General features: G+C 44.0%; 1 protein-coding gene across 2 annotated transcripts in view; it reads left to right on the forward strand.

Moving 5' to 3' along the window:
* Positions 1-779: 779 nt before the first annotated feature.
* P2RX7 (purinergic receptor P2X 7) overlaps positions 780-24,768 on the forward strand; it is a 58,650-nt gene continuing 34,661 nt past the window's right edge. The window contains exons 1-3 of one of the 2 annotated variants that reach the window (XM_065904246.1): positions 780-955; positions 9,155-9,300; positions 23,977-24,145. In XM_065904246.1, the coding sequence (XP_065760318.1) occupies positions 920-955; positions 9,155-9,300; positions 23,977-24,145 (351 nt within the window). In that variant the 5' untranslated portion in view covers positions 780-919. The remainder of the gene's footprint in view (positions 956-9,154; positions 9,301-23,976; positions 24,146-24,768) is intronic. The other variant, XM_065904247.1, reaches the window with a different exon arrangement.

Raw genomic sequence — 24,768 nt, forward strand, 5'->3', positions numbered from 1 at the left:
ACTGAGCCACCTGGGAAACTTGCTTTCATTTAAATTTGATCTAAACTCCACCATTCCCAGAATCCGATGAGAACTCCATCCCTTTGATTGATGATGTACATGCCTTCATCAAATGGATTAATAAATCTAATTTCGTTGGATGGCAGGTTTGTTTCTTTTAGGCTGACTGGGTAGGCCATGGGTTGAACTCCCAGGGCATAAAGCAGGGTGGAAAGTGGATCTAGAGGGTTGGCAGGAAACAGTCCCCACAGAAATAAAGCCCTCTCCCAAACCCAGCCCCCAGCAAAACAGAACAGAGTGTTGTGAAGATGTGAGGGAGGGAGGAGTGGGGAGACCTTCATTCATCCAGTGTTCACATACATCTGAGGCTGAATAAAGGGTTCTAGAAATGAACCGATCTGTCTCTGAGTGGGCCTTGAGGCAATGGAAAGATCTGGGCTCTTTACTAAAGCACAGTGGGTCTCCTGACATTTAAAGGGTTGCCCCTTTACCCCAGCTGAAATGAGCCAAAAAATAGTGAAAGGAAAAACGGGATAAGGCAGAATTCTTAAAATGCCCTTCCTTTGAACACCATCTTTGTGCAGGCATCTGGGGGAGGCCAGCTGGGGCGTGGGCATCCGTAGCACTTGGCTTCACTTGTTTATTCCCTGACACTTCTGGGGCAATTGCCAAGACCCGCCCCCTCTCTGCCGTCATTGGAGGAACTCAAACTTAAAGCCTTCTGCTAAGAATCCGGACATTTCACTCTCCTCGTCCTGGCGGGTCTGCTGTGACCGGTCTGGGAGGGTTGAGCCCTGGTCCAGGCCTGAGTGGACAGTGAGCCTCTCACCATGACAGCCTGCTGCAGCTGGAATGATGTTTTCCAGTATGAGACAGACAAAATCATCCGGATCCAAAGCAGGACTTATGGCACCATTAAATGGTTCTTCCACGTGGTGCTCTTTTCTTACATTGGGTAAGTGGGATGTGGGGCTGACCCTAAGTCTCTGCAGTGGCTGGCAGCACAGAAAACCTCAAGGTTCAGCTTCTGGGGCACATCCTGAATTCCTTGAGGTTTTAAAATCTGAGATGTGAGGCTGACAGCCAGCTGGGGAGGAGTGGGAGTTGAGGGAGGAAGCAGCAGGCAGGAGGAAGCAGTGCCAGTCCGCTGCAGGAAGAAGCCACGGGAAGGGAGTGTGACACTTTGGGTTCTAACCCAGGCCTGCTGGGGAAAGCTGGGCCAGGGCATGCCTAGGGAAGGTGGGAAAACGCAGGGCAACACCCTGGATCCCAGCAGAGGAATCAAGGATTCAGGGTGCGCCTGGTATAAGGCTGTCATCTATGTGAGTCATCACCACTTCAGGGAGGAATAGGATCAGACCTGTAAATTCACTTTAGGCCCTCCCAGGTGTCAAGAAGACCTTCTTTGATTTTTTTTAAAAAACATCTTATTGAGGTATAATTCACATACCAAACAAGTCACTTATTTAAAGTGTACAATTCAGTAGTTCTTAGTATAGTCAGAGTTGTGCAACCATCACTATAATCAATTTCAGAATGTTTTCATCACTTCAAAAAAAACCACTCCCACATCCCTTAACCATCACTTTCATCCACCTATTTCCCTGAAGCTCTAGGCACCCACTATTGTATTTTCAGTCTCTATGGATCTGTCTATTCTGCATATTTCATATAAATGGAATCATGCAATCTGTGATCCTCTGTGTCTGGCTGCTTCTACTTAGCATTGTGTTTTCAAGGTTCATCCATGCTGGAACATGTATCTCTACTGCATTCCTTTTTTCGGCTGAGTAATACTTCATTATATGGATATACCACTGTGGGGTGGAAATCTGGGTTGTTTCCAGTTTTAGGCTATGATGAATGATGCTGCTATGAATGTTTGTGTATGAACATGTCTTCAGTTTTCTTGGGTATGTACCTATAAATGGAATAGGTGTATCCTTCGGTAAACTCTATTTTTAACCTTTTGAGAAACTACTCAGTTGTTTTTCACAGGAGCTTTCACACCGTTTCTTTTCCCACCAACAATGTATGTTCCCTTTTCCCCACATCCTCATCATTACTTGCTATTGTCTGTCTTTTGGAGTATAGGCATCCTAGTGAGGATGAACTCATTGTGATTTTTTAAAATAATTTATTTTATTTTTGGTTATGCTGGGTCTCCATTGCTGCGTGCAGGCTTTCTTACTGCACTGGCTTCTATTGTTGCAGAGCACAAGCTCATGGGCTTCAGCAATTGTGGCTCGTGGGCTCAGTAGTTGTGGCCCATTGGCTTAGTTGCTCTGAGGCATGTGGAATATTCCCAGACTAGTGACTGAACCATGTCCCCTGCATTGGCAGGCAGAATCTTATCCACTGCACCACCAATGAAGTCTTCATTGTGATTTTTTACTCATAATTCCCTAATGGCTAAAGCCCCCCTGCTCTCTGTGATGATGGCAGTGATGATGATAACTTGAATCTATTAGGAGACAGTGTAGTTTACCAGTTAAAGGTTAAAGCAACTTACTTCATAAGTCTGGCTAAGTTTCCTTGACTAAGTCACTTAACCTTGCAGAGCCTCAGGTTCTGCATCTGTCCATAGCACTGTTGCAATAATTACACAAGAAAAGGCCTAACAAGCCCTTATCGATGCCTAGCGTAGGGTAAGAGCTTCACAAATGATACCTCTTTTTTAAAAATAATCATTTTGAATATAATAGGTACTTTCAGAAACACTCTCTTCTTTGACTTTTAAAGTAACCACACCCAAGCTTGGCTTTGAGATCTGGAAATGTGGATTCAAAAATCCTTCACTTTTTTGAGCCTTGATTCCTCATCTGTAAAATGGGGATAATGGTTGTGAGAGTTAAAATAATTAATAAAATGTAAAACAGCTGTGAAAAAATACTCAACATATGGCCAGGCCTTACCAAGTGTTAGTTCTTCTTCTTAATAATATTACTAGGATGATCATTATTTGAGTCATATGTTTACTATTCAATAAATAATAAGCATGTATGTTAAAATTCTAAAATAAAACATATTACTTAGACCAGATATCACTGAACAGATAATAAAGAACATAGTTAGCAAATGCTCCCTTATGAGTCGATACATAGATCACATGTCACAATTCTACACTGTGATGTGGGTTCCCGGTATTCTTGGGTCTAGCATGCAATGTCTTAAAAGCAGATTATTGTATATATAAGAACAGATTATTATGAGAACACCTTACAATGATAAATATTTTTCTTTCATATGGTGTAATTTTATCTTAAGAGCATTTAATTCCCTCAAGTTCAGCTGTACATGATCCACAGAAGCATGGAGAGAGAGAACAATTTATTTATTTTTTATTTTTTAAAATTTATTTATTTTAATTGGAGGCTAATTGCTTTACAATATTGTGGTGGTTTTGCCATACATTCACATGAATCAGCCACGGATGTACATGTGTTCCCCGTCCTGTCCCTCCCTCCCCATCCCATCCCTCTGGGTCATCCCAGTGCACCAGCCCTGAGCACCCTGTCTCATGCATTGAACCTGGACTGGCGATCTGTTTCACACATGATAATATACATGTTTCAGTGCTATTCTCTCAGATCATCCCACCCTCGCCTTCTCCCACAGAGTCCAAAAGACTGTTCTATACATCTTTTAAACAATGCAATTTAAACAGTGCAATGACTCAACAATTGGGTGCCTGGGACTAAGCTCGTGATGGGGTTCCCTCAGTCTCTGTTCCCGCGTGCTTCTCATAAGAGTGAGCATCTAGCCACCCTACCTGTAAATGTTTTCCACCCAAAACATCCCCTAAAATAAGCCAACTCCTTCACCTTCACCTAGAGCAAAACTGGAAAAACAGCAGTTTGTTCCAGAGCTGAAGGGAAAATTGGTTCTGATGAACTCATGGGGAGGTGGAAGATCTGTTTGCTATGCTTTGTGGACAATTTAGGGTCTTACCTGGTGGCTCAGCAGTAAAGAATCTGCCTGAAAAGCAGGAGACCCAGGTTTGACCCCTGGGTTGGGAAGATCCCCTGGAGGAGGGCACAGCAACCCACTCCAATACCCTTGCCTAGAGAATCCCATGGACAGAGGAGCCGGGTAGGCTGTAGTCCATAGGGTCACACAGAGTTGGACACGACTGAAGTGACTCAGCAGCAGCAGCAGTAGTGGTGGACAATTCAAGGATTTACCATAGACAACTTTAACAAGGCACAATTTTTACCTTAAGGGCTGACTTTACAAGATAACCCCCACATAAAATGCTTCTCCACTCTTTATATTTTTTAAATATAAAACTGAAGAAAAAGTATTCCTGGCTTTGCTTTCTCCCCCCTCTATGTTAACCGTATATTTATTTACATCTCACTGAATGAAGTCCCATAGAACACTGGTCTCCAACCTTTTTTGGCACAGGAACTCGCTTTGTGAAAGACAATTTTTCCACAGATAGGGGGTGGGTGTGCGCGGTGGGGGGCTGTGTTTCAGGTGGTAATGTGAGCAACGGAGAACAGCAGATGAAACTACCTTCCATGGCCCACAGCTCATCTCTTGCTGTGCGGCCCGTTTCCCAACAGGCCACGGCAAGTACGGGTCAGTGGCCCAGGGTTTGAGGACCCCTGCCATAGAACACAGCTTGGAAAATGCTGCCTTGCAATGTACTGTGAGGCCTCAAGTTGATATAACTGCAGCTAGGCCATCTGCAAAATGGGTAGACCCACGATGCACAGGGATTGGGGGAAGGTAGTTGACATCAAATATGACTAATGTGGACCAGATGCAGAAATCCAGACAGCTTTAGGTAATACTCAGGGTATATATAGCAACAGGGGGAGGATTCTGGTCATGGGGTCCTGGCTTCCGAGGCTGTCTACACTCTGGCTGAAAAGGCAAAGAGTCAGGATAATGAAAGAAGACAGGGAGGTACAAGGCAGGCAATAGAGGAAATAAGACAAGAGGCTGATCAGCATCTCACAGTCCCTCACAACTGGGTTCAGATTTAGAATCAAAGGCAAGGGCTGTGGCTACAGGCAAGATGGAGCAGTTCCAGATTCCAGGGCTCCGGGAGTGCGTGAAGAGGATACTGAATAGGACTGTGTTAGGCAGAATTGTTTGGCTACTACCTGACAGAAACCTAAGTCATGTTAGCTGCCAAGCCACATAGGGGGATTTATTCTCACGTAACTGGGCAGTGGAAGAGACGGAGCTGTCCTCAGACATGGACGGTTAGAAAAGTTCACGCTTTGTGAAACTGTGGGGGCTGGCTCTCTCTCCACACAATTTTTTTTCCCCCATTTATATTTCTCTCCCCACATCTTGGCTCTATTTCTTGAATAGGCTCTCTATGCAGCTAGATGTCACATTCATATCCCCACATCCTCCCCTTTTAGCAACCCCAGAGGAACAAACAAGTCTTTTCTGATAGCTCTGACAAAAAATGTACAGAGAAGACTCTGATTGGTTGTGCTGTGCCATGCTGAGTTGCTCAGTCATGTCCGCCTCTTTGCGACCCTGTGAACTGTAGCCCGCCAGGCTTCTCTGTCCATGGAATTTTCCAGGCAAGAATACTGGAGTGGGTTACCATTTTCTACTCCGGGGGATCTTCCTGATCCAGGGATCCAACCAGCATCTCTTATGTCTCCTGCATTGGCAGACGGGTTTTTTACCTCTTGCGTCACCAGGGAAGCCCTGACTGGTTGAAGTTGCTCAGTCGTGTCCAACTCTTTGGGACCCCATGGGCTGTAGCCTGCCAGGCTCCTCTATCCATGGGATTCTCCAGGCAAGAATACTGGAGTGGGTTGCCATTTCAAGCTTGAGTTAAATATCCATCCCTGAACTGTTGGTCCTTTATTGGACCGGAACCTGGTGATCTGGAGTCGACAATGAGAGAGTGAAAGAAGGAAAGAGGCTAATATTCCCTGGGTTATGCAGGTTCCCAGCTTTCGTGTTCCAGGGAATCAGTCAGAAATAGAGAGATAAAGAGAGAGAGGAAGGGAAAGAAAGAAAGACAGACACGGGGACCAAAGCTCTGATGGAGCAAAGGTGTTTTAATCAACATGGCGTTGGCATATATACTGTCTTACAAAGTAGTTATTCTCAGCAAAGATAAAGATTAAAATTCCAGACTTACAAAACACAAGGCGATCCCTATTAAAGAGAGAAGAGGGTTCAGTTCAGTTCAGTTCAGTTGCTCAGTCATGTCCGACTCTTTGCGACCCCATGAATCACAGCACGCCAGGCCTCCCTGTGCATCACAAACTCCCAGAGTTTACTCAGATTCATGCCCATCGAGTCGGTGATGCCATCCAGCCATCTTATCCTCTGTTGTCCCCTTCTCCTCCTGCCCCCAATCCCTCCCATCATCAGGGTCTTTCCCATGAGTCAACTCTTCGTATGAGGTGGCCAAAGTATTGGAGTTTCAGTTTCAGCATCAGTCCTTCCAATGAACACCCAGGACTTATCTCCTTCAGGATGGACTGGTTGACTCTCCCTGCAGTCCAAGGGACTCTCAAGAGTCTTCTCCAACACCACAGTTCAAAAGCATCAATTTTTTGGCGCTCAGCTTTCTTCACAGTCCAAGTCTCACATCCATAAATGACCACTTGGAAAAACCATAACCTTGACCAGACAGACCGTTGTTGGCAAAGTGATGTCTCTGCTTTTTAATATGCTATCTAGGTTGGTCATAACTTTCCTTCCAAGGAGTAAACGTCTTTTAATTTTATGGCTGCAGTCACTATCTGCAGTGATTTACTTATCACCATAATGAGAAACTAACAAAGGAAATGCCTGGATTCCTCAGCCCCCTGGAAAGGAGGAAAGGCGTGCCTCTCCTCTTAATTCCTGAATATTTAGGAATTAATAAGGGCCATAGGTTTCCTGACAGATCCAAAGCAGCACACAGGAAGCCTCCTGACACTGAACCAATCCTGTGGCCAGGTGCACGGTGTCACCTGATTGGTTAGCCCTGGATCATGTGCTGGCTCCTGTGGCAGGAATTAGGGAGAGGGCACAGAGCTGAACCATGTCCTGTGGCTCTTAGAAAAGGATTCTGCTGCCAGAGGAAGTAGGAAAAGTGGGTGGAAGGAAGAGACAGACCAAAACCAAATAGCCACTACAGGTCCTTCCAAAAGCCAGGAATTCCAGGGACTTATGAAGGCAACAGGTCTATCCCTGGCTTGTCTCAACCCCTCACCTGGGCTGTGGAGACTCTGCCCCAAATTACTGTCAAGGTTGGGAGATTGGTATTCTCAACAGAAAGTGCCTCTGAGAATCAGCTCCTAGTTTTCCAAGACATACTCTGTTTCATCTTCTGGCCTCAATGAGATAGGAAGAATGGGATAATGATGACTACACTCCAGGAAAACTGAGATTCAAGCACCTGAATGACAATAAAGATAACTTCTTTCTACTGTTAGCTTTATTTATATCATCTCATTTGATGTGCTGGGACTTAAGTATTCTCTTCATTATTTCACAGATAAGGAAATGAAAGCTATGAAAGATGGAGTTACATTATAAAAAGTCATCCAGTTAGAAAGTGAGTGAGTGAAATCATTTAGTCGTGTCCGACTCTTTGCAACCCCAAGGACTGTAGCCTACCAGGCTCCTCTATTCATGGGATTTGCCAGTCAAGAATACTGGGGTGGGTTGCCATTTCCTTCTCCAGGAGATCTTCCCAATCCAAGGATTGAACCCAGGGCTCCCACACTGTAGACAGATGCTTTACTGTCTGAGCCACATTTCAATCCAAAACAAATGTTCTTAACCCACAAACCATACTGCTAAAGTAGTTATCTGTCAGACTTTGAAAGCCCAGGCACTGGGTCTCCTCAACATCTAGCCAATCATTCTTCCTTTTCACCAGGCTCTTCTTTGTCTTTCTGAGTTGACCAGGACAAGTGAAGGATGAGGATGGAGGCTGGGATGAGCATCCCATCACTTTGTCTTTCTCCATTGTTTATTTATTCCCCCAATGTTATTATTTTATTTTGTATATTTATTTATGTGGCTGCATCAGGTCTTAGTTGTGGCATGCGGGATCTTTACTTGTGGCATGCAAACTCTCAGTTGCGGCATGTGGGATCTAGTTCCCCAAGCAGGGATTGAACCTGGGCCCCCTGCATTTGGAGCACAGAGTCCTAGCCACTGGACCACCAGAAAAGTCCCCATTCCCCAAATTTTAGAGTATCTACTATGAGTCAGACATTATTGTTTAATGGCACTAGAGATTATATTAATAACAAATCAGTGAAACAAAGTTCTGGCAACTCATTGCATTATATTCTAATGGAGGAAAGAGACATGATAGGAAAATGCAGAAACATAATAAAATGTCTGATGGTGTTAAGTGCTATGAAGAACAATAAATTGGGGAAGAGGACAGAGAATGGGCATATGTGTGATAGAGGCATATGGGCTGAGATCTGCCCAAAGAAAGGGAACAAGTCATGAAATATCTGGAAGAAGAGTGTTTCTGATGGAGGGAATAGGAAGTGCAAAGGCCCTGAGGTGAGGACTTGATCGGGTATTCACGGAAAAGCAAGGAGGTCAGAGCGGTAGAAGCAGAGTGAACAACGTATTGAAGGAGAGGTAACCTGGGTGGAGATGGGAGGACAGATCATTCAGGTCCTTGAAGGCCACTCTGAGTTCTTTGGATTTTATTCTGAATGAGTTGAGAAGCCATAGGAAAATTTAAAGTTGAGAAGTAAAAGATATTGGTGTTTTCTTGGGATGATTTCCCTCTTCGCTGGAGACTAGTCCTCTTAAAAGCTTTTCCAGTAAATACAGAAGAGCAGGGAAGGTTGAGAGAGAAACTCACAACTGCTTCTTCTCCCTCAAGTTAGCCTCCTCCCAGGCCAATAGCAAAGGCAACATTGTCCTGCACAGCCTCACGCTGTCTGTCACCATGGAGACGGTGCTGTTGTGCTAGTTTGCAATCATTAAATGTAGCTCCTGGGTGGCTGCCCATTTCCGGAGGGTGACCACACACTTGTTTGGCTGGGATTCCTCTTGTTGAATGGAAGTGAGTCCACCGCACAGGCAGAAAGAGTCACCAGAGGCCAGAGAGGGACAAATCCAACTCAGGCATGGCCCCTGCCACTTGAGGGCAACAGAAACATGAAGATATCTGCCATGTTCTCAACCCACCCTGGGCCCCTAGGTGATGCGACAGAGACGGGAAGGCCCAGAGAAGATCCACTTCAGGAGGAGACCCCCTCCAGGAGAAGAATTGAGCCACCTTATATATGAGGCCAAGAGACCAGCAAACATAAATGAATGGAAGCAAAAAAGAGGAACAGTCAAAAGGTCAGTGTGTTCCAGAACCTGGTGAGTGAGAAGGAAGGAGCAGGAGCTGAGGACAGAGGTAGGCAGGGGCCAGGGTTGGGATTTGTTTCTCAATGCCATGGGAAGTCACTAAAAAGTTTTACACAAGGGAGTGAAATCATTTGATTCACGCTTTTAAAAGCACTGTCAGGCCACTGTGCAGACTATAGATTGTTGGGGGGCAAAAGGGGCAAGGATGGGATCAGAAAGAAGGCTGTTGGAGCCACCCAGAGGAGAGAAAGTGGTGACTTGGACTAGAATGGGGCAGTGCAGCTGCAGAGAAGTGAGCAAATGGGCTATGTTTTAGAGGTGGAACTGACAGATTTTCTAGAAGGCGAACATGACTCTAGGTTTCTTGGTGGATGATGATGCCTTTTATCAAAATAAAAGACCAAGAAGAGGCTAGGTTGCCAACTAATGCAGCATTGTTAACTATGTCAAACTATTAAAACACCTCAACTACTACCATATTTTAGCTTCCCTTCACTAATGTCTAAACCAAAACATTTAAAAAGCTAGAAGCACAGTCTTAAAAAAAAAAAAAAAAAAGATGATCTTTTTAAGTGAATGATTTTCACTTTATGAAGAGCTTGTCCTGGTTTTTTCATTTCAGTGCAGAATGGCAGAGGCTTCTCTGTAGACCAGCTGTCATGTACTGATGGGCTTCTGGCCACCACACTCAAGCCCCGCTTCCCACCAGAATAGAAATCTCCCAGCCCCCCTGGGTTTTGAGCACCATGCTGGGAAGAGCAAGGACCAGATTACATAGATTATTCACAGTACTACACATGTCAACTGACTGGTGTGCAAAATGCCAGAGAAGTGGAACTAGAGAAACCAGCAGGAATCCAACTGGGTACAGGCTTGAACTTCATCCTAAGAACACTGAGAAAGGAGGAAGAGTCTTTCCTACCCCACTCTCAACATTTTATTATGAAAAATTCCAACCATAAAGGAAACATCAAGGGTTTTATAGATTCAGAGTTCATACTGAGGGTTCATAATTTCATTTTAGAGAAAGCATTCTACTTTCAATATGGCAATACCTATTGAGAACTACTGAGTGCTTAGCATGAGCCAGATTCTGTTCTTAGCTTATGACATGTATTAGCCTGTTTGATCCTTGTAAATAATCCTACAGAATTGGTCCTCATAGTGTGTAACCATGATTTGAACAGCATAACTACTGGAAAATTCCCAGGTAATGGGTTCCATCTCTTGACTGTATGTCACAACTTAATTTCCCAGCCTCCCTTGCAGCTAGGACACAGGCATGAGACTCAAGCTTTTCAAACATATGCAACATGCAACAACGCTTTGATACACAGGAAATAACATGGGGTGGTGAGCATGAGCAGAATTCATCTGAAGGAATGTATGGGGCTGATACCAGCCTTGACTGACACCATAGGGGCCACTTCCTGGACCCCATGTTTAGAGATCCCACCCTGGCCCTCCGCTAGCTGTGAGCTTCCCTATGGAGTAAGGAGCCTGTGGGACTGTATTAGTTTTCTGTTGCTACATAAAAAATTACTACGAACTCACCTAAAATACTGCCACTTATAAGCTCACAGTTCTGTAGGTCAGTAGTTTGGACCTGGCATGGCTGGGTTCTCTGCTCAGGTTCTCACAAGGTTGAAATCAAAGTGTTATGCTGTGCTGAGTTCTCACTTTGGGACTTGGGGTAAAATTCACTTCCAAGTTCATTCTCCCTGTTGGTAGAATTCAATTCCATGCCATCATGGGACTCAGAGCTCTGCTAGCCAGGGGCCACTCTCAGATCCTAGAGACCACTTGCTTTTTTTATTGTGTGGCTCCCCTCTATCTTCAAGCCAGTGATGGCACAATATTTTCATGCCTCAAATCTCTGACCTGTCTTCTGGGACCAGCCAAAGGAAATTCCCTACTTTTAAAGGCTCAGGGACTTCCCTGGTGGTCCAGTGGTTAAGAATCTGCCTGCCAATGCAGGAGAACATGGGTTCAATCCCTGGTCCAGGAAGATCTCACATGCCACAGGGCATCTAAACCTGTGGGCCACAAGTACTGATGCCTGCATTCTAGAGGCTGGGTGCCACAACTACTGAGTCCACGCACCACAGCTACAGAATCCAGTGCACCCTAGAGCCCTAGAGCAACAAGAAAAGCCACTGCAATGAGAAGCCTGCACATGGCAACTACAGAGTGTAACTAGCAACTAGCTTACCACAACTAGAGAAGGCCCCCAAGCAGCAATAAGACCCAGTGCAGTCAAAAGCAAATGAATATCTTTTAAAATACACTAGAAGGAATTGATTGCAAAATAAAGGAAACAGAAGAATAGATAAGTGCGCTGGAAGATAGAATGGTGGAAGTAACTGCCACAAAACAGAATAAAGAAAAAAGAAAAAAAGAATTGACGATAGTCTCAGAGACCTCTGGGACAATATTCAACACACCACATTCAAATTATAGGGGTCCCAGAAGAAGAGAAAGAGAAAGGATTTGAGAAAATATTTGAAGAGTATATAGTCAAAAACTTCCCTAACATGGGAGAGGAAATAGTCAATCAAGTCCAGGAAGCACAGAGTCCCATAAGGGATGAACCCAAGAAGAAATATGCCATGACACATATCAATCAAACTATCAAAAATGAAATACAAAGAAAAAATATTAAAAGCAGTAAGGAAAAAGCAAAAATAAAAAGCACACAAGGGAATCCCCAGAAAGTCTGTTATGACTTTCAAATGTTTAAATAAGCAGTATGTGGGCCTCCACCTGTTCTCCTGCCTTCCCTTGTTCTCAGCTGTTAACTTCCGTCACTGCTGGAACAACCCAACCACAAACTTGGTAACATAAAACAACAGTTTGTTATCTCCAAGTTCTGGAGATACCTAAAATCAGCATCACTAGGTTAAAGCTGAGAGGTCAGCAGGGCCATGCTCCCTCCAGAGGCTCTAGAAGAGAAGACATTTTTGCTTCTTCCAGTTTCTGGGGGTGGCTTGTGTTCCTTGGCTTGTAGTCACATCACACCAGTCTTCAAGGCCTGCATCCCTGACTCTCCGCTTCACCTTCATGAACCTTTCTCCTTTATGTGTGTATGTATGTGTGCGTGAAATCTCCTCTCTCTTCTTTTTTTTAAATTCTTAATTAAAAAATTTTTGGATTTTTGACTGTGCTGGGTCTTCTTTGCTGCACACGGGCTTTCTCTAGTTGCAAAGAGTGGGGGTTACTCTCTAGTTGCAGTCCATGGGCTTCTCAAAGCAATGGCTTCTCTTGTTGCAGAGCACAGGCTCTAGAACATGAGGGGTTCACAGTAGCTGTGGCTCAAGGGCCCTGGAGCACAATCTTAGTAGTTGCGGCTCACAGGCTTAGTTGTCCCACAGCATGTGGAATCTTCCTGAATCAGGGATCAAACCTGTGTCCCCTGCATTTGCTGGTGGACCCTCAACCACTGAACCACCAGGGGAGCCCCTCTGTCTCTCTGTTATAAGAACACATATGATGGCATGTAGGGCCTACCTAATTCAGGATAATCTCACCATCTCAAAATCCTTAATCACATCTGTAAAGACCTTTTCCCCAAACAGGCTAGCAGTTATAAATTCTGGGGATTAGGACATGATAGCTTTGGGGTCATTATTCAGCCTCTTATAGGAGGTGTGGCCCCAGGCATTGAGTTCACTGGGGCATGGCAGTGACTAAGATTCTGGCACTCAAACACTATTGGCATGAATTTCTACCTGTGGCTCGGCAGTGACTGGCAGTCTTTTCTCTAGAATAGTCCCTGTTCTCTGGGTGTTGTTCCTAGCTGTGCATTGTTTCAGCAAGCCTGGTTTTTGGTCCACCAAGAGACTGTATGAACTACCTAATGTCCTTTTAAAATCTTCTTCCTTTATTTTTTAAACAACTTTAAGTTCAGTTCAGTCTCTCAGTCATGCCCGACTCTGCAACCCCATGAACTGCAGCATGCCAGGCCTCCCTGTCCATCACCAACTCCTGGAGTTCACCCAAACTCATGTCCATTGAGTCAGTGATGCCATCCAACTATCTCATCTTCTGTTGTCCCCTTCTCCTGCCCTCAATTTTTCCCAGCATCAGGGTCTTTTCAGATGAGTCAGTTCTTCACATCAGGTGGCCAAAGTATTGGAGTTTCAGCTTCAACATCGGTCCTTCCAATGAACACAGGACTGATCTCCTTTAGGATGGACTGGTTGGATCTTCTTGTAGTCCAAGGGACTCTTAAGAGTCTTCACCAACATCAGTCTTCAAAAGCATCAATTCTTTTGCACTCAGCTTATAGTCCAACTCTCACAACAATACACGACTACTGGAAAAACCATAGCCTTGACTAGATGGATCTTTGTTGACAAAGTAATGTCACTGTTTTTTTAATATGCTATCTAGGTTGGTCATAACTTTCCTTCCAAGGAGTAAGCGTCTTTTAATTTCATGGCTACAATTACCATCTGCAGTGATTTTGGAGCCCCGAAAAATAAAGTCAGCCACTGTTTCCACTGTTTCCCTATCTATTTGCCATGAAGTGATGGGACTGGATGCCATGATCTTAGTTTTCCAAATGTTGAGCTTTAAGCCAACTGTTTCACTCTCATCTTTTACTTTCATCAAGAGGCTCTTTAGTTCTTCACTTTCTGCCATAAGGGTGGTGTCATCTGCACATCTGAGGTTATTGATATTTCTCCCTGCAATCTTGATTCCCGCTTGTGCTTCTTCCAGTCCAGCATTTCTCATGATGTACTCTGCATATAAGTTAAATAAGCAGGGTGACAATATACAGCCTTGACGTACTCCTTTTCCTATTTGGAACCAGTCTGTTGTTCCATGTCCAGTTCTAACTGTTGCTTCCTGACCTGCATATAGGTTTCTCAAGAGGCAGGTCAGGTGGTCTGGTAGTCCCATCTTTTTCAGGATTTTCCAGAGTTTATTGTGATCCAAAAGAGGTAAAATTTATTGTATCATAAAAGTCACCCATTTTAAGCATATACTTCAATGATTTTTTAATAAATTTGCAAGATGGACAACCATCATCACAATTCAGTTTTGAATATTTCATTTCCCCAATAAGATCCCTCATTCCCATTTGTAGTCACTCCCCATCCCTAACCACTGGATACAGGCAAACACTAACCTATACCCTGCCTCTATAGATTTGCCTTTTCTAGACAATCTTCTAGATTGTCTAAACTTGGCCGAGTGGACTCTATTGTTTAGAACTAGAAACCCTGACCAATATAATTCTCAGTCATGTCTGACTTTTTGCGACCTTGTGGACTGTAGCCCACCAGGCTCCTCTGTCCATGGAATTTTCCAGGAAAGAATACTGGAGTGGGTTGTCATTTCCTTCTCCAAGGGAGCTTCCTGACCCAAGGAGTAAACCCATGTCTCTTGCATCTCCTGCACTGGCAGGCAGGTTCTTTACCAATTGAGCCAACAGGGAAGCCCAATATAATTCTAATATCCCCTAATTATAGAAGAGGAAGCGATGACCCAGAAAGGCTAAGTAGGACTTCCTTGGTGGTACAGTAGATGAGAATCCACCTGCCAATGCAGGGTTCGAAAGCAAGATTCGATTCCTGGGCCAGGAGTAACTAAACCCATGTGCCACAGCTACTGAGCCTCCATGCTGCAACGACTGAAGCCCATGCACCTAGAGCCTGTGCTCCTCTATAAGAGAAGCCGCCAAAATGAGAAGCCCATAACTGAACTAGAGAAAGCCACTGTGCAGCAATGAAGATCCACTGCAACTAAAAATTAAAGAAAAAATTAAGAAAGGCTACATAACTTACACAAGTTCGTGTAAGTAGTAAGTTGAACCCAGAGCCCAAGCTCCCCATAAAGTACTGTGGAGAATGGAGGAGGTGAGAGTACAAACAGAGGGAGGGAGACCATTTAGGAGAGGATCGGGTTATCCAGGTGAGAGTTCATGGTGGTTTGGAACGAGGAGTTAACAGCGGTAGAGGAGAGAAGTAGATGGTTTTGAATAATGCTAGGAAGACATAACAATAAGATTTGACAACTGAATGGATGAAGGGGGATGAGGGAAAGGATAAATTAGGCAGTTTGCCATGTTCTAGTTTGGGCCACTAATGAGTGGTAGAACTTATTGGGGATAGGAAATGTGAGGAGGGGAAAATGCCCATCTAGGGTGGAAGATGAATTCAGAACTGAAGGCGCTAAAGGCACAAGTCTATGCAACATACACGTGTAGATACTTATTTGATAGATTGGTATGTGAATCTGGAGCTAGAGATGTAGATTTCTATATCACCAGCATAAAAATGGTTAACTAGATAGAGCCATGGCAGTAGCTGCAACTGACCAGCAAGAGAGGATGTAGATGAGAAGACAAGAGGGCTTAGAACAGACCCCTGAGGAACTCTAACCTTTAAGTGATGAAAAGCACAGAGGTCACCAAAGGATTCTCAGAAAGGGCGAACATGGAGATCCAAAGAAAGTCAGGAGAATGTGGATTTGGGAAGGTGAGGGGGAAAGTGGAGGCATGGTAACTGGTATCAAATGCTGCCAAGAATTCCAGGAAGATCAGGTCCATGGCATGGGTACTGGATTCAGTGATGCTGTTGTTGTTTACTTGACAAGAGAGGCTTTACAGAAGTTCCAGGGGTGGGAGCCAGTCTGGAGTGGGCAGAGGAGTGAACGGAGATGCAGAAATGGATGTGGTGACTCACTCTCCTCACAAAGGAGGAGAGAGGTGGCAAGTAGTAGAAGGAGAAGAATGTGGGGTCAAGGGAGGGTTTATTTTTAAGATGGGAAGTTGATGCTGAAATGCAGGTGGAGAGGAGACTCAAGAGAAAGGGAGATGATGGGATAAATGAAAATTATCATCACTGTTGTCATTGTCATCACTGTCACCAACTAGCAGCTACAGGGAAAATTTGTTCTGTTCTGGGACTGTTCTAATTATTAGACATTTCTTCCTTACACTGAATCAAAATCTATCTCCCTATAATTTTTCCCTTTTGGTTAGAGTTCTGCCCTGTGGTCCAATTTCTACTTGACAGTTTCCAGATGGCTCCAGCCTGCTATTACATTTCTCCACTTCTCCAAAATAATAGCTGAAGTCCCTCTGGCTCTGTACCCCTAAGACAGTATCCAGACCCTTTACTATCTCAGCCAAGCCCACACAACCGCACTCTGGTTTGTCAAGGCTTTCTTAAAAGGTGATGCCTGCACTCTTGCATTGCTGGTGGAAACATGAAATGGTTCAAGCTTTTGTGGTTTGGTAAAATGAACTGAGATAAAAAAAAAATGTGCACATCCTTTGACTCAGAGACTTATCTTAAGGTGTAAAATTTACCTGAGGTATGACAAGATTCTTGTGTAAACATGTGCCTGGCAACATCAAAGGGGAGAGTGGAGAATTAACGAAGTATAGTGTTGAAGAGAACAGACCGAGCCTGAAAAGACTGAGGATTTCCCCCACCCCCAAAGATCAGGAACAAGACAAAGATGTGTGTTTTTACCACTAAAATGCCTGTTATTCAAAACTGTACTCGACATTCTAGCTAGAGCAATTAGGCAACAAAAAGAAACAAAAGGCATCCAAGTTGGAAAGAAAGATGTAAACTATATACGTCAATGATAAGGTCCTATATATGGAGGACTTCCCTGGGGGGTCCACTAGGTAAGACTCTGGGCTTCCAATGCAGGGGGCCCTGGTTCAATCCCTGGTCAGGGAACTAGATCCCCCACGCATGTCGCAATTAAGAAGTCTGCATGCTGAAACTAAAGATCCCATGAGCTGGAATGAAGACCTGGTATAGCCAAAATAAAATTAAAAAAAAAAAAAAAGATCCTATATATGGAGAATCACAAAGAATTCACAAAAAACTCACTGAAGTTTATAAACCAGTCAATAAAGTTTCAAGCCACAAAATCAACACACAAAAATCAGTCATGTTTCCACACACCAACAATGAGCAATCTAAAAAATAAATTAAGAAAGTACTTCCATTTATAATAGCATACAAAGGAGCATGAGCTGGGAGTTAATGCTGCTACTTACCATGTGTAACACTATAACAAATACTATAACACTATATATATAATATATATATTATATATATATAATATATATATATATAATCACTATAACAAATACCAAAGACCGAGTGGCTTGTAAACAACAGAAATTTATTTCTCATGGTTCGAGAAGCTGGAAATCCTACGGTCAGTGCAACATCAGATATGGTTTCTGGTAAAAACCCACTTCCTGGTTCCCAGATGGCCATCTTTCTGCTGTATTCTCACACGGCAGAAGAGGTGAGCTGTTTCAGGGGCCTCTTATCAGGGCACTACTCTCATTCATAAGCGCGCCATCTTTGTGACCTACTCACTTCCCAAAGGCCCCACCTCATACCATTGCATCAGGGTTAGGTTTCAACTTAATAATTTTGGGGGGGGGGGGTCATAAACATTGAGTCTACAGCACTGTGTGAACTTGGGCTCACTTTCTTGGTGTCACAGTTTGCTCAGCTATAAGGTGAGGGTGAGACTGTCCCTTCTTTTCAGGGTTATTTTTGGGCAGGTGAGGGTGGAAAGAGTTAGTATTTGTTATTAATACATGCTTAGAAGAGTGCTTGACACATAGTAAAAGCTATATCAAGACTACCAAAAATGTTTACAAAGCTGAACAAAAGTTCCAGTTCAATATCCATCAGTAAGAGAATAGCTGGCAAATTTTCACAATTCACCTCTTAGGCTGAACCATATGGAATTGCCAATATTCTATTGTTTTGTCTACAAAACGGGCAATTTCATATGTTCCAACACTAGAATACCCTGTAACCATTCAAAGTGGGTACATATTATAGACCTATCTTTATCATCCATTTTGCACTACTATTGTGAAAAGAGTTAATAACATATTATTGAGCAAAAATTTCAAGTTATTTAATAGCATGTAGAGCGTGGCCATGTTTGTCTAGGTGGGGGCATAAAGAGGCATCAGGAACATGTGCAAAAATTTTCAAGAGTGATAAACTGAGAGGGAGAATGTTGGAAACTTTTCATGTTCTTTGTGCTTTTCTGTGAAGTTTATACTTTTACAAATATCAAAGGGATTCTCTTTAAATGTGTGGCTCATTAAGACATGAACACAAGGCTCCTTCGGCTTGTTGCCTAATTAGGGCACAGGTCATTGGCTTATCACCACCCTCAAGGAGAACATTCTACTTCTCTCACCAAAGCTTAAGATGACACTAGTTTTTTGGGTTTTGTTTACTAGAGGATATAATACAATTTTGGCTAATATGGGTTTGGACTAATTTAAAATGTTGGGCCTCTAAGATAAGCCTCTGCCAATTTGGGTGGTCCATGGCCTGTATCTGTATAACTGAGTTTTTTAGCTCAATGCCTTTACACCTATCTATTATATTGGGTTGGCCAAAAGTTCGTTTGGATTTCCCCATACTGTGTTCTGGAAAAAACCCGAATGAAATTTTTGGCTGGTCCAATCTTTCCTCTAATTGGTAAACATTAACTAATAGATTAGGACTCACTCTCTTCTCTCCATATAGTAGGATGTGTAGAAAGTATTGTGATCTGGAGTAGGAGTTTTTGGAACGAGAGGGAGATAGTTAAAGAAGTATGAAAAGAAAGGTTTTTCCAAATGAACTAGATGGTAGATAAGAAATGCAATAGTCAAAAAGAATTGGAAGAACAGATGATGTCTTAGCCAAGCTGTGAGTAACAAGAAACTGAACCTCCTTCACTAGCTAGCTCAAGGAAAGGTGTGGCAGAGTAGAACGGGCTTGGTATATTGTTGTTTAGTAGCTAAGTCATGTCCAACTCTTTAGTGACTTCATGGACTATAGCCCACCAGTCTCCTCTGCTCATGGGATTTCCCAGGCAAGAATACTGGAGTGGGTCACCATTTCCTTCTCCAGGGGATCCTCCTGACCCAGGAATCGAACCCACGTCTCCTGCATTGGCAGGTGGATTCTTTACCGCTGAACCACCAGGGAAGCCCTGCCTATATTGTAGGAGGCTGAATAATGCCCCCGACCCCGTGCCAAATCTCCAAGTCCTGATCTCTGGAACCTGTGAATATGGTACCTTATGTGGCGAAAGGAACTCTGCAGATGTGATTAAGTTCGAGGTCTTGAGATGGAGAGCTTATTCTTAATGATCTGAGTAGCCCCAGCGTGATCACAAGAGTCCTTATAAGGGGAGGGGCAAGAGAATTGAAGTTGACAAAGAAAACGTGACAAGAGGGGTTGCGGGTAGAGAGTCGTGGTTGTGAACCCAGGGATGGTCTAGAAGCTGGAAGAGGTGAGAACAGACTCTCTAGTGGAGACTCCAGAAGGGACCAGGCCTGCTGTCCCCTTGATCTGAATCCTGTAAGAATGATTTTAGGCATCTGACTCCTCAAAACTAAGAGAAAAAAATGTGTTATTTTAAGTCACTAAGCTCTTGGTGGCTGATTACAGCCGCCACAGGAAGCCAGCATTTAACTTGCCTTTCAGGGTGCAGGCTCTACTCCACTTTATTCGCAGTACATCTCTGACTGCCCCGGGCCCTTTCTGACCACCCCCCCACACACACACACAACTGAGTTGGACACAATCAGATTCTTCTCTTGGGATTTTAAATGTAAAATACAGAGGCTGCAGGCTTGACTACTCCATGAGGCACAGAGGGCCCAGGACCCACAGTTCTCTTAGGGGCCCACAGAAGTCTATTGGCCCTGGGGTAGGCATCAGTTAACCGGATGGGAGGATGGTTCACTTTCAGGTCACACCCTTTCACTCTTGTGTTACCTTTGCTCAGTGAGCTCAGGCGCTGTGCGGCTGAAGTCTGGCTTTGCTGTTCCTTCCTGTGGCACGTTGAGGACTCTCTCACCATGGGTGCTTGCAGCCAAACCCCACTGCGATGCCAGTATATGTCTGTGAAAGTCCTTCTCATTAAGAATTCGTGGATTGGGTTTCTGAAAAACATCTTTATAGTGTGCATCGTGGTCTACAACTGGTGAGTCAGGTGCAATGTGCCAGTCTGGGGACTCCCCCAGCAGACCTTACCCTCCACCCTTCTGTCCTCCTGCTGCCCCTCCACAGCCCTCCTCTTCAGCTAGACTGGTCTGTGAGGACCCAGGCTTCTCTCACTTTTATTCTCTTCCATCTTCCCAGACTCTTCAGCTTTCTTCTCCCCCATCTCCGCCTATTCATCCTATAAGGCCCAGCTGAATCCCCCAGCTCCATCATGCCCCTGTTCACTCCAGGGACCAGTGGTTTTGCCCTCTTCAGAAGGCAGAGAATTGTAGCATCTTAGAACTGAACAGTCATAGGGATTAGGGAGCGAGGGAGTTATCCCCATGTTGTTGTTGTTGCTGTTCGGTCGCTAAGTCGTGTCTGACACTTTGCCACCCCATGGACTGTAGCATGCCAGGCTTCCCCGTCCTTCATTATCTCTGGGAGTTCGCTCAAATTCACTTCCATTGAGTCGGTGATGCTAACTAACCATCTCATCCTCTGCCGACCCCTGATCCTTTTGCCTTCAATCTTTCCAAGGTTGAAGGTCTTTTCCAATGAGTTGGCTCTTCGCATCAGATGGCCAAAGTACTGGAGCTTCAACTTCAGCATCAGTCCTTCCAGTGAATATTCAGGGTTGATTTCCATTAGGATTATTTGGTTTGATCTCTTTGCTGTCCAAGTTATCTCCCCATTCAGGGACTAAGTCCATTACCCAAAGAGGTGGCATGGCTTGTCTGACTCACCAAGGAGATAGGGAGAGAGCTGCTGGGACAATCGTTAAAATGTTCTTTCCATATGCAGACTCTTTTGTTTCCTCTTTATTTTCTTTGATGCATCTCTGAAGCATTTTGATTCTTTTTGAAAAACATTTATTTCTTTATTTGGCTACATCAGTTCTTGGTTGCAGCACATAGGAACTTCAGTTTTTGTTGCATTAGGACCTTTCAGTCACGTTAAGATCTTTAGACCTTTTAGCTGTGGCATGTGGGATCTAGTTCCCTGACCAGGGACCAAACGTAGGCCCTTGCACTGGGAGTGTGGAGTATTAAGACAGTGGACCATGATTACATAGAGACAAGTTTTCTGATTTCTGAGTGGGTTGGATTCCATTAAGGCTGATCTATACGACGTCATACATTTGGCGATGAATATGAGTGACTAAGGGCTTCCCAGGGGTCTCAGTGGTAAAGAACCTGCCTGCCAATGCAGGAGCTGCAGGTTCGATCCCTGGGTCAGGAAGATCCCCTAGAGAGGGAAATGGCAACCCACTCCAGTATTCTTGCCTGGGAGTCCCATGGACAGAGGAGCTTGGTGGGCTACAGACCATGTGATCACAAAAGAGTGGACGTGACTGAGTGACTAACCAACAACAAGAGACTGAGCTTCCCAAGTGGAGGGTTAAATGGGCACTGTTATCCTGGGAGACCGCTGCAGTCTCCAACACAAAAGAACATTGCACATATCACATGCACATTGTGATGATAGAATGAAAGACACTGCCGAGTAAGCATTATCATATTTGTCCATGGAATTACACTGGATAGCTCTGTCTCATATATGCTCATCGGATCTCAAATTGGGCTCTCTGCAAACCTCATTTTGTGGATTTCCCTGGGGGGTCCAATGGTTAATCCACCTGCCAATGCAGGGGACATGGGTTCAATCCTCGGCCTGGGAAGACTCCACACACCATGGGGCAACTAATCCCATGCAGCACAACAAGAGAAGCCACCGTGATGAGAGGCCAGTGTACCGCAACCAGAGAGTAGCCCCTGTCCTGCCCACCACAACTAGACGAAACACTCCCACAACAGTGAAGACCCAGCACAGCCAAAAATAACTTTATAAAACCCAGCGACAACCTCATTATGCACTTACTTCCCATTTACCCCTTTCGCCAGCCCCAGGGAGCCATCAATCTAATGTCTCGGTGGATTTACCTATTCTGGATGTTTCATATAAGTGGGATCATACACTGCATGTTCTTTTGTGTCTGTCTTCTTTCACTTAGCACAAAGTTTTTTGAGGTTCATCCACAGTACAGCAATGTGCAACTTTTCATTTCTTTTCTTGGGTAGATAATTGTCCATCATCTTTTAATGAACGTGTGGGTTATTTCCACCTTTTGACTATTGTGAATAGTGCTGCCATGAATATGTGTGGACAGGTATTTGTTTAAGCAAATAATGTCATTTTTAATTTCTTTAAACTTTATCTCATTCTGTGGCATGCTTTGCTTACTCAATGTTATGTTATTTCCACATTGATGCAAGCGGTTCTCCATTCACTTTCACTCTTAGAGAACATTCCAGTGAATAAATCCAACAATTTATTCACCCAGTCAGTGTTTGAGGATATTTCCGTTATTTCCAGGTTTCCCTATTATAAATAGTGCAGCTTTACAATTTCCCATATATAACTTGTTGGGCACCATCTTTGAGGGTTCCTCTGGGGCATACACCTAAGAGTGATATTGTTGGGGCATGGGGAATACACCTCAGATGTACAGTACTTCATATTACCAAATGTGAGCTGTTTTTCCATGCGTCTCTTAGGGGTTTTCAACCCTGACTGTGCATTAGAATCAATTTTAGAAAAATATATAGGCACCTGGATAACTCCCAGACCTATTAAATCAGAGCTTCCAGGGATGAGACCAGGGAGCTGCAATTTTGAAAGCTCCCTAAGTAATTATACTGTACAGACAAGGTTGAGAACAGCTGGGACCAAGCCTTGGCCCACAGTATCTCGGTTTCCCAAGGTCAGCTCCTAGAGGACAGCTACTGACTGCCTAACAACATCCAGATATTAGAGGCTGAGCAGAGGGAAGAGACCAAATAGATACATGCCCAACGAATAAACAAAGCATTTAAAACAAACTCTTAAAGGATTTCCCTAGTGGTCCAGTGGTTAAGACTCCACACTTCCACTGCAGGGGATGCATGTGTTTGATCCCTGGTCTGAGAACTAGGATCCCATATGATGCACGGGGTGGCAAAAAATAAATAAATAAATAAATAAAATAAAATAAATTCAATTATTCATGGCAATGGGAAACAGAAAATGGGTAAATGGAGATGGAATCTACCATTTTTAGTTATCAATTCCACTTTTTCCCTCTCTTTCCCCTACCCTAATAATTTAGAGTCATATTCTGAAGAAGGTATTAATAGCTTGTGAATAGATCAGAAGGCAGGAAACCAGAGGCAAAGCCACATCAGGTATGAACAAATATAGCACATGGTTAAGAGGTCTTGCTCTGGGCTCTACAGTAGACCAGTCAAAGACCTCAGCTGGTGGACTGACCTGGGGTGGACTTTGCTCTTTGAGAAGGCAATCTATAAATTAAGGTCTATATTAGGTGATATTAGAGGCTGGTATTGGGGACAACAGTTTCCCCATGGTGAAAGCTCACTATGAGCCAGATACAGTGCTAAGGAGTTTGCATGGGTTTCTCAGTTCATCCTCAAAACAAGCCCATGAAGTAGGCATGACTATTTTTCCCATTTTACAGGTAAGGAAAGTGAGTCACAGAGAAGGCAAATCACTTGCCCAAAGTCACCCAGCAAAGCTTGGATTTTAATGGAACTGGCTTTCAGTTCCTGCATCCAAAACCACGGCACTGTGTCTCCCTTGAGAAAACTGCTAATGCTTTTCTGTGTCTGCTATTTAGCTTTGCTTTGGTGAGTGACAAGCGGTACCAACGGAAAGAGCCTGTCATCAGTTCTGTGCACAGCAAGATAAAAGGGATAGCAGAGGTGAAAAGGGAGATTATGGAGAACGGGCAGAAGAAGGTTGTGCGGAATGTCTTTGACATGGCGGATTACACCGTCCCCTTGCAGGTGAGCACCTGTCAGCATCCTCCCAGGACTCATCCCTGGTGAATGTCCCCAGGGCCTCCTCCGCCTCCCCTGGGACCTAGAGACTCGCTCCAGAAAAACACCGGCCCCATTTAAAAAGCTCTGTGAAAATCCCAACTGAGAAAACCTAAAAATTGCGAAATTGGGTCAGATCCAGCAACTCAAAGGAAATGATACTTTGCTTTATGAAGTCCTACAGGGTTTCTCAAAATAGCAGTATGTCCTGGTGCATTGAAAACATGATTTGATTCACTCGAACTTGATTTATACATAGCTTTTCAGAATCAGGGCCATCAAGTCAGCAAGCTTTACCTAGATCCAGAAGGGCAAATAACTTTCTGCCTCGAAGGGACCAGCCCTTCTATATTGTTTGTGTGGCATTTTATCAACAAAAGCGTCTCCAGGAAAACTCTTGGCTACAGTTTTGCACAAAGAAAGCCTATAGATGACAAAGAATGGAAGGGTGTGGACCACAGCAAAAGGGCATGAGATTGTCTCAATCTGCAAAAAGAGGAAATAAACGTAGAATTCTCAAAAGGAAGAGACTGAAGTGGGGTTGAGAACACCAAAGAACAGATGGAGGGGGGTGGCGAGAGGGACAAAAG

Source organism: Muntiacus reevesi, chromosome 13 (genome assembly GCF_963930625.1).
Source record: "Muntiacus reevesi chromosome 13, mMunRee1.1, whole genome shotgun sequence".
Lineage (NCBI taxonomy): Eukaryota > Metazoa > Chordata > Mammalia > Artiodactyla > Cervidae > Muntiacus > Muntiacus reevesi.